Raw genomic sequence first — 12,781 nt, 5'->3', positions numbered from 1 at the left:
AAATTCCAATCAAGCAAAGAGAAAAGGGGGTAGTGTGGAGGAAGAAAGAGATCATGGAGACTTCCGAATGAAATTTTTCCATAAATATGTCCTCCTGTGAGGTCAATTTTTGCTATTGTGGAATCAGATCACTGTTGAGGACCTCGTGAATCACTGCAAACCCTGGCTAACATTTCTTTGAATATGGGTTGTATGCGGTATATTCATATTTACTCATTTTTGATGGTTTATTCTATTTTTGGCTTTAATCTCCAAACCCAAATTGATATTCCAGGTCAATGGGAGAGGGGGCTGTGGTTACTTCCACTAGTATGATCCGTCTTCAATTCCAAAGGATAGGAATGTTATCAATCGACTGTTACAGTGGAACAAAAAGCTTCAGATCCAAATTTCAAGTGATAGAAGAAAGACGAAATGGACCGTTTTCTTTATGCTAGCATGCTGTGTTTATATATGTTTGTATGTTAAGGCATCTATGTTTTAGATGTTCTTAATAAGCTGGTTTTGTATGGATTTGTATGTTTGAGCTTCGTCCCACAAATTGATGTTATCTTATTAGGGTATTTGAAGGCTAATTTGTAATGTTTAAAGAATTATGCAATGAGAACCCATTCCATTTGAAATAAATATGCGTTCGTTAGAATTTTAAAATATTAATTATACATGTGCATATCATTCCAAATTAGATTATGGTGTCATTGTAAAATGATCAAAATTGAACATATGTTCTTGAAGTAAGAATTGGTGGCTTAGTAAAAGGATAATTTTTCCAATGATTATGATGTTGCATAGATAACCCCTACACTTTGGAATTGTAACACTTACACCCCCTTCAATTTATATTTGTTATACTTACAACTCCTGTAGTTTACATTTGTTACGGTCACACCCCCTCTTTTTAGAAAAAGGTGAATAGAGAAACCTTGATAGATGGAGTTGTGGAATTTAGTACAAGATGTAATAAGCTTGGTACAGAGTGTAACAAAATAAATCAAATGAAAGCTACCATCCAAAATTTATGAAAATATCAAATAGAATCACAGACCAATTAGAATCCATCCATCCTGTATCACAAGATGTAATATGATATATTGCCACAAAATAAGATAAATAGAATCCATACATGTAAATCCAACCTGTATCAAACTATACATTGCCACAAAATATCCAAAAATAGAATCCATATATGTAAATTCATCTAAAGATATAATTCTGTATCACCAACCAAACATTATATCTCAATCCATGATATGTATTAATACATTTGGCTACTAGCTCCTGCTGATGTTTGTGATGGAATAGCCACCCTCATGAAAATAAGTATTGAAAGTAAGTATTGAAACATAATAAAAATCTAGTTAAATACATATCAAGACTAATAAATGAGTATTTCAAATCTGTGATCTATCCCTTTTCTTACTAATTCCACACCCACTCTGACTGCAACCAATGTTCTACTCTTTTTGCTTTGGCTTCTCCTTTCTAGGTCCCTTGCAAGTCCTTGAATTATGATCCCATTTTTTTGCAATTTTTGCATCTTAAAGAACCACGCTTTCTTTTGATTCTAGAAGAATTCTTTCGCTCATCTGCTTTTTTTCTTCTTGCCTTTTTGGGTGTACTTGAAAGAGCCCTTAGAGGAGGGGGACATACAGTGGGGTACTCTATCCTTGGCTAGACTTTCATGCTAGGAACTGACTCAATGATCTTCTCATAAGCCTTAAAAAAAGCTTCTTTGGTGTACCATGCATTGATAAAGTTGTGTATATCCTTTCTAGCATATATAATAGCTGCCACAGCACGACAATATAGGATGCCAGTTAAATCTCACATCATATAGCCATATGTACTCTTCTCCAAGTTGACAACAGCTCTATCACTATGATGTTTTACTTCACATCTGTACTCGCTTCCCTATATACAATTGTAATCCATAGCCTCTAACTTATTTATCTCTAACTTCTTCTAAATCTTTGGATAAATAGGCTCTATAATTTTGTCCAAACCTTCTCTTTTTGCTTGAAATTATTTGCATCAATAGCTTTTTAATAGTCTCAAATAAAATAATAATAGGCTTGTCTCGAGTATCAGCTATATACTTATTGAATGACTCATAAATATTGTTCAACAACATACTAAATTTACTTCTTATAGAGAATGCTTGTCTTGATTATAACTCAGGTAGGTGTTATGTCAATCACTATCATACGGTTTCATCCAACTGACATAGCTCATCTATAGCAGACTGAAAGTCATAATGTGTGGTTGTCTTGACACATTTCTAAAGGATATCTATATAATTTTTGTCCTTAAATCCAGTACTTTTAAAATTTATATGCAAATATCACACAGAATCTATGATCGACGGCAGGAAGCATGGTTTGAAATGTCTCAATAAGATCCTACACAAATATTTAAAAAATAAATAAGTTAAGAATACCTAAGTACAATATTAAACTAACTTTGAACTAAAAGTAAGTATTTTCAAATAAAAATTTATCGTTTGTCTATCTGACATGAAGGTCCAACCATACTCTTCTAAGGGTCCAATGTCACCCAATAAACACATTAAAAACTAGCTCTAGCTATCCTTTGTTTCTGCGTCAACCACAGCCCATGCGATGGAGAAAATATTTTCATGACCATCTTTTCCGACTGCAGCTAGAAGCTATCCCCTAAATGAGCCCTTCAAATGGCATCCGTCCAGTCTAATGATAAGTCTGCAGTCATTGACAAAGCCATGCTTGCATACTGTAAGACAATAATATAGCCTCCTAAAGATAAACTGACTAGATTGATTTGGTCTACAAATATCCATCAATATTATGCTTCTAGGATTAGTTTGCCTAATTATCCAGCAATATTCCCATAGATAGACATACTGATCCCTATGGCTCTCCTGCACCAATCACCAGTGCTTTATTTTTGGCTTTGTAGCATTGTGACTTCGAAACAGAAACCTTCACATCCCTTTTAACATGCTCTTTGAAGTCCTTGATATTTCATTTTGCATCTGATCTAATCTCCTTAAGCTACTTCTTTGTTAGAAATTTGGATGTGATGTTGTGATTTTCAAACTGCCTCCCACATTGTTGCACTAACTGAAAAATCTTGATTTGAAAGGTATCCTTTCTCTATATCGATGAAGCATGAATCCTTCACCGACTACCTTATTTGCAAATAGCCATTATCTGATTTGTCTCATTCTTCTTGTAGACAAAATCAAAGCCCTCCTGTATACTGTACAGTCGTAGTACTTTTCTAAACTATACGGCATTACTAAACTTTATTCCAATAGAAAGTTTGATGGTTCGTTTCTTATCTGTAGGATCATTAAATTCAGAATAGTATGGATCAGAGATCCCATCATCTGAATATGTATTACTATCCAAACCATAGAGATGAGAGCTATCACTACTCCCTACTTCCATCCCAGTAGGTTGCTCATTTCCAAAAAAATCTACACCTTCATGTAGAACAGAGTATTGTGTCCATGATCTTAATTCCTCATCAATAACATCTCTGAACAGCTTCCTGAGTGGCAGTAGTACTAGCTTGAACTTGTGGATGATCCATGTATACTTGGACTATATTAGTCCCTCTCTTGCAAGCAAGCATATCCAAAATATCAGCATCGGCTCTAAGTTCTCTTAAGCCATTTTCAAAAGTATGACCTGACATGAGGTAGTAAAAGCAGGCCCCATTGGTATATCCTAATTGATCCAGCATGTCTTGTAGCTCTGTGATGCTAAATCTATCTGGATCATAGTTATCAAAAAATCTAGAGTAGCCTCCACTATAGTGATAATTAGGATGACATTTGATAGACCCACCATGGTGGATTTGTACTGTAAAAAAAATATGATCCATCCCTATAATAAGAAAGAAGTGATACATAAAAAAATAGTTATAAAATATTAATAAACTTAGATAGTAGTTCAAAAGTAAAATATCAATCCATTTAAGAAGTCTTAACAATAACCAAAAGATTTGCTTCACTGCATAGCATATATTTAAGAAGTCTTAAAGGAATGTCAATATTCAATAGAACTTCGATAGGAGTGAAGCCAAGAATTTTTAAATGCTTTTAAATAAGTGGCACATAATACAACAGAGTGGCATACGATAAAAGGTTACATATTCAAAAAATCCACAGTAGGATCATGATAAAGGAGCGGATGTTCAGAAAATAGAAAATGTACATATATGGACCACAATAATAGTTCGAAGATAATTTAAAGCAATACAAATAGGATCACAAGAGATCATTTTTTATGCTCATATGCAATACAAGTGGGACCGTAACCGACCTACTGCCGCAATCTCTATTCTATACGCATTTAACAGATGGAATCAAGCCAACAATCAAAGACATATCAAAATTTAAAGTATTCTAGTAAACAAATATCATAATGCAGTAAATCATCATTAATCAACCTTAAAATGAAGAAAAAAAAATATCGATCAACAACAAAGATAATATGTTTTAGGATGAGTAATTAGAAATTTCAGATATCACTCAAGGTCAGACATGAGAAAGAAGAGATTGTCAGAGACATGCGAATGGTGGGATGGCAGTTGAGTCACCCAAAATTCATCGAAGAGAGGATGATAGAAGGACGGGATCCGAACGAAAAATCTTTAGAATTAGGAGGGGTGTGATCGAGACCTATTTCAAATAATCCCTATGATAGAGGGGTACTTTTGTCTATTGAAATGGCAAGCGGACACCGTCAGTAGTTAAATGACCGTCTAGACCTTATTGGATTGTTATGATAACTTTAGAGATCTATTTGATATTTTTTTAAAATATAGAGAGTATAAATGTAATTGATCCAAACTTGAGAGGATGTTTGTATAATTTATCCTTAATTCTAATAGAGATAAATTACCAATAATTTTTTTTAATTGGCTTAACCGATTGCGTTCTTCTGTTAACCTATATGTGCACTCCATACAAGCGACAAGAGAGTGAAGGTAGACTTCCCTCCCCCACTCCCTCCCATCAGGGTTGGGTAGGTGGGCGCTCACGCACATGTGAGAGAGAGAACAATAACCTCCCTCCCTCTGACAGATCAAATCTACTTGACATATTCCTCCTTAGTGTAAAAATACAATATGGATAGTATAAGTATAGATTAATAGGGAAAATGAGAAAAGTGATAAATAGAATTGTTATGCATCCAAATAATGCGTGCAATATATCCTTTCAATTTTGATTACAACATATTTTTTCATATTTAGTTAGAGATGCTTTTTCCAAATAAAGTAGGTAAAGCAAGGTACAAAGTTCAACTCTTCCTCTAGTCTAACATGTCTAAAAGTTATGAAAATTAGAGTTACAATATAGAGTGGTGCAATTTATAAAAATGCTACTGAATTATCATATGCATGTCAACACTATTGATATAAATATTTTTATGTATTTAATCCCCCATATATCTTTCTAGGATTTTTTTTCTTTTTCTATGAGTTAAATTTGATTGTTCGAAATTTGACATGTTTAGAAAGTATTTATCTTTGATTTCCTTTATAATCTTGCCTTAGCACAGTGGGGAAGTATGCAAGGATTAGTAAATCTGCATCACAACCCTTTAGTTTGTGATATTAAAAAAATATATATATCTTTGATCATTGAAATGTTATCATATCTTTTAATTAGATTAAATTGAGTTGTAGAGCAATACATAAAATAGGATATGGATGAAGAAGATTTGCCTTCTACCATGGTATAGTGGCACATATAAAGATATATACCGTCAATCATTTCATTATATTTGACTGAAATTTTCTATATTTTGAACACAATATCTTTCAAAATTTAGAGTAATAAATAAAATAAATATTTATTACATTAGCTTTGACATCTTTGATTAGTTCATATTGTGAAAAAATATAATGTTGTAGACTAGATCTATTCATCACAATTAATTTAATAGTTCTTTTTTGGCAAAAGAATAGTTCAACATGTTCAGTTTAAACAAATAATTTAGGATCATAAATAAAAATTAGATTTGACTTATATTACTATCTAATCAAGATTTTCTATCTTCGCTGGGATCTATATTTGGATGCTAGTTTATATTAATATTAAATACTTGTTAATGGAAAATATAATAATATCAAACACTTACTGATAAGAAAGATTACTCACATATCGCAAGATTTTATTTGATACAATATAATATGTGGGCTAAAATTTTTCAATCAAGCTATGATCATTTTAAATTAATTTTTTAGTTAAAAAAATAAAAAATTTATTTCTGTTATAATTATCATATTAAAATTAATAATATATATTTTTGAAAAATAATATGATGCCTCCTATCCTCCATCTGTGTAACGTGGTAACCACCGTTTAGTGCAGTTATCATGTTCGGGTTGTTTCTTTCACCAGAAGAATGATTGATGTTCTTTCACGATATCAACCGTTGGATGATGCCTCGTGTAGATCTCAACGCACCCTGAACTGTTTATTTAATTCTTCTACACTGCTCTTGAAGGGCTATTGGCCGATCCAACGGTTGCTTCCCGCGAAGCAAGTTGCATCCTTTCATCTGCCGTCCATCTAGATTTCGACGGATATAATTAACGTACTTGTCCAATTGATGCCACCGGTCACCGTCCAACCGCATCTTTTAACATGGGCACCTCTGCCGTCTCCCCTTCTCCCGCCGTCTTCCCCTCCCACCGCCGGCCGCAAGCGCCACCAGCTGGTAGCTTTCCGGCGATCCCACGGCCTCTCGCTCCGGTCAAAACCTTATTCTCGGCAAGAAGGATCGCCTTCGCCGCCGCGCCGAACCCCGTCCGATCCGGCTGGAGACCGATCTCCGCCATGGCCTCTGAAGCGACCTCCGTCGAGGTGGACACGGCGACGGGAAAGAAGGAGCTTCTGGTATTCGAGAGAGAGGAGGAGCTCGCGGTCTCTTTGGCGAAGTACACCGCGGAGCTTTCGGAGAAGTTTGCCCAAGAGAGGGGAGCCTTCACCTTGGTTATCTCCGGCGGGTCTCTCATCAAATCTCTCAGGTATCTAGCTCGGATTGTCGTTTTCTTTGAAATCTCTAGGGTTTTTTCCGATGTGGGATTTGAAAAGTCTCTGAGATTGTAGGAAGTTGGTGGACTCTCCGTATCTGGAAACGGTGGATTGGACAAAATGGCATGTCTTCTGGGTGGATGAGAGGGTGGTGCCGAAGGACCACGCTGATAGCAACTATAAACTAGCTTACGATGTGTTTCTTTCTAAGGTACTCTCATTACCAAGCTGTTGTGGCTGTGGTTCTTATTTTTTGGAGAATTAGTAGAAAAGAATGTGGAAATTTGTGATGAAAATTATGTCTTGCTTGAATTACTTTGTTCTGTGGCTGCATAACTAGGTTAAGATTTAGACTCAAGCCAAACCAAATTTGATTGCAATGTGATCCATATTAAGAGGTGCAGACCTGAATAAACTCATTATAAAATATACACACTAAGCTAAAATTTTTCAAAAATAATGCTATAAGCTATTTATGGGTGAAATAGTAGGACTTGCCTTAAATTCATCACGAGTTGCACTTGCTTCTGAAACTTGGAGACTGTGTTGAAATCTTGTGACTTGGCAATCAAACCTGATGATCATCCTTTAAATGAACACTTTTATCTTAGATGGACCAAGTTGTTGATTCTTTAGATTAATCAAAGCATAAGTCATATGCGGATTTGGGTTAGGTGGGATCATAAACCCAAATCACCCTTAAATATGCTGCTCATGCAAAAAATCATGGATTAGGAGTGGAAATTTTCTGTGAAAGACAGAGATATGTTTCAGGGAAATGCTAACTGGACGATTGTGACCATATAGGGATGTCCATAGCAAAGGGATCCAGATGAGATATCAAAAGTGATGATTGGGATCACACAGATCTAATTGAATTTTAAATGTGGCAAGAGGTTGTCAATATTAGATGGGAAAGAAGTTGCCAAGTAGTGCAGTTGGTAAGGTATTTGGGAGTTGTTACCAAGGACTTGGGTTCTAGTCCTGCCATCACCCAGATTTTGGCTGGGATTCTGCCATCCCAGTCTTCATAAAAAGATAAAAAAATAGATATTAAATGCAATGAACACTTGGACCAACACTAGCTTATAAATCTCACTAGATCTAATGATGGACAATTATATCGCATTGTGGAAAATCTAGTTGCATACTTGTTTATGAGATCTTTGTTGGAGATTGGGGATGGAATATCAGGTAGTATCTAGTGTTATTTCCATGCTAGATAAGGGGGTAGTGCTGTTATGATTAATTAATGTAGCTCTTAATGGAAAATGCTTTGAATAAGATCACATGGCTGTGATTGCTGATCAACAGAAATTGTTTTATATATATAGTACAGTTTTGCCACCATCCGATTAGTATTTGATTTGTTGTGATTTTGAAACATTCTTGGTAGAAGCACAGAAATAATCTAATTAAAATTTTCTCTTCTGTTGGGAATCCCTTGCACAACATTGCTTAGCTTCAAAGGGAAAGCTTGTTCCCTCTTCTTTCATTCCAGAGAGGAACTGATATTTATCCCTCACAGACTTCTAAACTAAGTATATGCAGTGATGCCAGAGATAAAGGAAAAAATCAACCATTTCAAGGTTATCAAACCTCCAAAACAAGGGAAGTGCTCAAGCAAATTTTGATGATAGTTTGAGATCAAGGACACTTACAATTTATAGGCTTGTAGATAACAGCATAACTAAATAAATTATCAAAATATCTTAGGGCATGTGTGGTTCGTGACAAGTTGCCAAAAGTGAAAGGTCAAATCAAAGAAGCAACTCCCATGTGTTTGGTTTGGTGGGAGTGGTCATGAAAGTGTCTAATTTATGTCTTGATTTATATCTTGGCTTCCAAAATAAGTGTTGAAGTCAGTTCAACTAAGACTGGTCTGAAATCACTTCTGGCAACTCACAGCCTTTACCTCCAGCCACTTACAGTGAACCGAAAATGGCCTTAGATAGACTACATTTAACTGATATTCCAGCATTGGCCAAAGTGAACCTTTCATGATGTCTTATAGTAATGCTCATATCTACACACCGAAGTGCTCATCATCACCATGGCAACATTGTACCCCATTACATTCCATTTCCTTTGGCTGCAAATTGTAAACCACAATCTTTTTGCTCCTACCAGATTGTATTTTTGAATCTGTTGAGATATCAGATGCTGTTTTTAGCATAACCTTGAGTTCTCTGATCCAACCAAGTCATAAACATAAATTTAAGGTCTACTTCCACTGCTGTGAACAATTCCCTATTTCCCGAGGCCTGTTATTCTCAGGCTTCATCAACTTAAGCATGTATCTTGAAATCTGTTGCTTCTTTACAATTCGACTAGGTGTGTAGGCTTATAATGACAGTTGCAGCAAATGACCTGATTGTGTCATTCCATCATATCTTTTTGTGTCAACTGCTGTACTGTTGATATACTGGTTTTATGTTAAGATTTAGCGTCAATTAGACTTGACACTGTAGGTTTGAGGGAACCACTCTTATTTTTCTTTGCCACTGTATTAACTTTGTTTACCCTGTAGCATTTACTAAATAGCTTATGATATTGTGGAAGGGCAAAAGATACATAACCCGGCCTGGATCTCATCCTTAGGCCATGTGGGAAACAACTCTGACAAGAAATTGTCATTCGGTCCTTTAGTTCTGCTTGTTAAGAGTTTAAGCTCTGTTTTCATACTTGTTCACAAAACTGTTTGGCCTTGGTAAAATCTATTAAGAGAACCCATTCCATGTTAGGAAACCTTGAGATTTCTCAAACCAATGTATCATTTAAGAGCATCCTTATCCAGGTGCAAGGATGCCAAGAGAACACTAGGCTCCTGTGCATTTTGATAGAGTTCAAGTAGGTGTTCACAGTGGGAATAAAGGGCATGTACTTACACAGATTAACAATTATGTTTGAAAAGTTTGTCATGTTTCAGGTCCATTAGAGGCATCAGCTATTTATTCTCTTGTAAGATCTCAATATGTTGCTCAAATCAAGGGTATAAACTTACTGAACATGAGCAAACCAGGCCCGGCCAACTCATTTTGGCTCAAAATTAAACTTTGCACAGCTTGAGCTTGGGATGAGCTGGATATACAAACTTGAGCTACACTTATTTAATCTTGAGTCAACTCAAACTTGGTTTTTGTATGCTCAAAATATCAGGTTAAACTTTGCTTGTGCTTGCTTAACATGCTTACAACTAGGCTTGAGTACATTATGAGGAGTTTTGGAGGCACCAAAAGATAGGAGAGGAGAGGAAGCTATTGGACAAACGTCACCTTCACTCAGGTCTTGCTCACCAATGGAATCAATGAGATGTGAGATTTTCATCAGAGTATCAGACTTCCAAGAAGAAGGGGAGGAGAGAGACAGGGTAGTAAGATTACTGAGGCAATGACTAGGGTGGAAGAGATTGTGTTTCCTCTCTCAAACATCATATCTACGCCTTCTTGCTGGTGTTCCATCCCTTCTGAACAATGTGGGAGCTTGACTGTAAAGGGTGTCCCCTTCTCCACAGCCATTGGGAGTAAGCGCTAGAAAGAGGGAGAGGAAAGACATTAGGAGATGATGGCACTGCCATTATTGAGGGAGCCAGAGAGGATAATGTGCAGGGTTTGCACCTAGATTCAGCTTATGCCCTTCCCATCTTGCTCCATTAGATCTTAATCTAATCGCTGAGTTCATCATTTTTAGGCAAAGCTTTAATATCTTAAATATATATATATTTGAAATTAGTAATATATTCATTTTTTTTAATTTATATTTTGATCTATATCGAGCTCAAAATCCAACGAAGCTAATGTTGAGCAGATTATCAAGCTGAAAGCAAGCTACTTGCGAACAATTCACGTGTTTGACAGCCAAATTCAGCTCTTTCTTGAATCTGCTTGATCTTGGTGTCCAGCCTCTGGGCTTCTTGCTTTCTGTAACATCTGCCATGGTAGTTTCATTTTCAAGTTGAGCTCGACCATCTAGCTCCCATACAAATTCAAACAGTTTTGCTGTATGAATAACAATAAATTAAGTGAAATTCTCCCCTGCTGGGTAACCCTTATAGAAAAGTGCTTAGATACAAATAAATAACCCATTCCCTTTCCTTTCACAACTTACCCTGTAGGCTCCTTGATTGGCTCAATTTTTACTAGGTGCCTAACTCATTCAAACTGAACAGATCCAAAGGAAACCCCTTAAGGACCCTTTTAGAATTCTCAAATTATTAACAACTTTGAGATAGCAAACTGATTCAATTACTTGACCGACTCACATAGAAATGAAAAATAAAGATTGTTAATAATGTCAGAAATATATCATACTTTGTTCACAATGTGTTTTTTCCTTTGTTTTTTGAACTATTTGATTCAGTTACTATTTTATTTTGACTAGTTGAGGTACGGAATAGAGCTAAAATTTCTAATGAATTTTTGAAAGATGGTAAATGGAGATAGGTTAGAATGTTTAGATTAGTGAAAAATAATGATTGATCTGGTGTTCATCTGAAACAGATTGATCTTTTGATTGGTTGCAACTATCATTTCTATATTTTCTAGGTTTAGCATACATAAATTTGACTTCTTAGCTCCATTTTTTCCTGTTGTGTTTTTCAGTTATGATTGGAAATCGTTTTCTGTTGGGTGGAAAATACCGAAGTGATGAGGACTCATTCAATTACAACTGTTTGAAGTTTATCTTAGTGCTTTATTTCACTTTTCATGTTTCTATGTAATGATTATCGAGAACTGCATTGGAGATCATTGTTTTATTTTTCAAATGATAGGTCCCAATTCCTCCCGGTCAGGTTTATGCTATCAATGACTCCTTGTCAGCTGAGGGTGCTGCTGATGACTATGAGACCTGCCTGAAACACCTGGTTAATACAGGGGTGGTGGCAGTATCCCCAGCAACTGGGTTCCCAAAATTTGATCTGATGCTGTTGGGAATGGGCCCAGATGGTCATATAGCTTCTCTTTTCCCTGGGCACCCTCTCCTTAATGAGAACGAGCGGTGGATTACCTTCATAGAGGATTCCCCAAAGCCTCCGCCAGAGAGAATAACTTTCACATTCCCAGTAATCAACTCATCAGCATATGTTGCACTGGTGGTCACTGGATCTGGTAAAGCTGGTGCTGTGCACAAGGCTCTAGGGGGTGAACAAAGTTCTTCAGATATGCTGCCTGTTGAGATGGTTTCACTAAAGGATGGCAAGTTCATATGGTTTACAGACAAAGCTGCCGTTTCAATGTTGAGGGAAAAGGCAAGTCTGTAAGTGTGTAAATTAAGGATATATTCTATGGTGATGGTTTTCTCCACAACTTTCTGCGGGACTAGCGTTGTTCAAAAGTTAAGGTGTGTGCTTTAGCATAGTTACGACTTTTGAGGTTGCTTTTTTTTCTTGTTTCCAATAATGTTTTTTTTGTCATTCTCCTCTGTTTGAATACCTGTCCATAATTTGCCTTGTAGCTGGTTGGTGACCCAGACGAGGAGATTGCAATCAGTAACAATCAAGAGATGTCATTTAAACATTTGCGTTAATGCTCAGAATAGTTGTGTGAAGATGCAGCTTTCCATGCAATCAGTAATAAAAACATTAATGATGTCATTTAAGAGACTAATTTCTCTAGCTAAAATATAAAACTAACAGTCAGGAGTCACTGTTTGGAGCATCTAGTATGGCTCCGAAATATGTATTATAACTAGGCTTATTATGGTATATCAATGGGTTAATAAGGTTATGGAAGTGTTTTTATCCTGACAAAA

The 12,781-nt window shown here is 36.0% G+C and overlaps 1 protein-coding gene across 2 annotated transcripts; it reads left to right on the top strand.

The window, feature by feature from the left end:
- The first annotated feature begins 6,605 nt into the window (after nucleotides 1-6,605).
- On the top strand, nucleotides 6,606-12,577 carry LOC105054708 (probable 6-phosphogluconolactonase 4, chloroplastic). 2 transcript variants are annotated; one of them, XR_833625.3, is made up of 4 exons: nucleotides 6,606-7,023; nucleotides 7,106-7,241; nucleotides 11,802-12,370; nucleotides 12,485-12,577. XR_833625.3 is itself a non-coding variant. In XM_010936278.3 (3 exons), the coding sequence occupies exons 1-3, from the start codon at nucleotides 6,641-6,643 to the stop codon at nucleotides 12,288-12,290; spliced, it is 1,008 nt and encodes a 335-aa protein (XP_010934580.1). In that variant the 5' UTR covers nucleotides 6,606-6,640; the 3' UTR covers nucleotides 12,291-12,577. The 2 variants fall into 2 exon arrangements, 1 of the variants encoding a protein (XP_010934580.1); XM_010936278.3 differs by having other exon boundaries at nucleotides 11,802-12,577.
- Nucleotides 12,578-12,781: the final 204 nt, after the last annotated feature.

The sequence above is a fragment of the Elaeis guineensis genome, chromosome 12 (genome assembly GCF_000442705.2).
Source record: "Elaeis guineensis isolate ETL-2024a chromosome 12, EG11, whole genome shotgun sequence".
In the NCBI taxonomy this organism is placed as follows: domain Eukaryota; kingdom Viridiplantae; phylum Streptophyta; class Magnoliopsida; order Arecales; family Arecaceae; genus Elaeis; species Elaeis guineensis.
Note: the sequence above shows the minus strand (reverse complement) of the source record. Positions and strands in the feature narration are given on the sequence as shown.

What these genes read in the sequence shown, in the direction of transcription:
- LOC105054708 (XM_010936278.3), top strand. Translation starts at nt 6,641, where the DNA reads ATGGGCACCTCTGCCGTCTCCCCTTCTCCCGCCGTCTTCCCCTCCCAC. An exon ending in TCTCTCATCAAATCTCTCAG is followed by an intron (nt 7,024 to 7,105) that starts GTATCTAGCTCG and finishes CTGAGATTGTAG; the next exon opens with GAAGTTGGTGGACTCTCCGT. An exon ending in ACGATGTGTTTCTTTCTAAG is followed by an intron (nt 7,242 to 11,801) that starts GTACTCTCATTA and finishes TTCAAATGATAG; the next exon opens with GTCCCAATTCCTCCCGGTCA.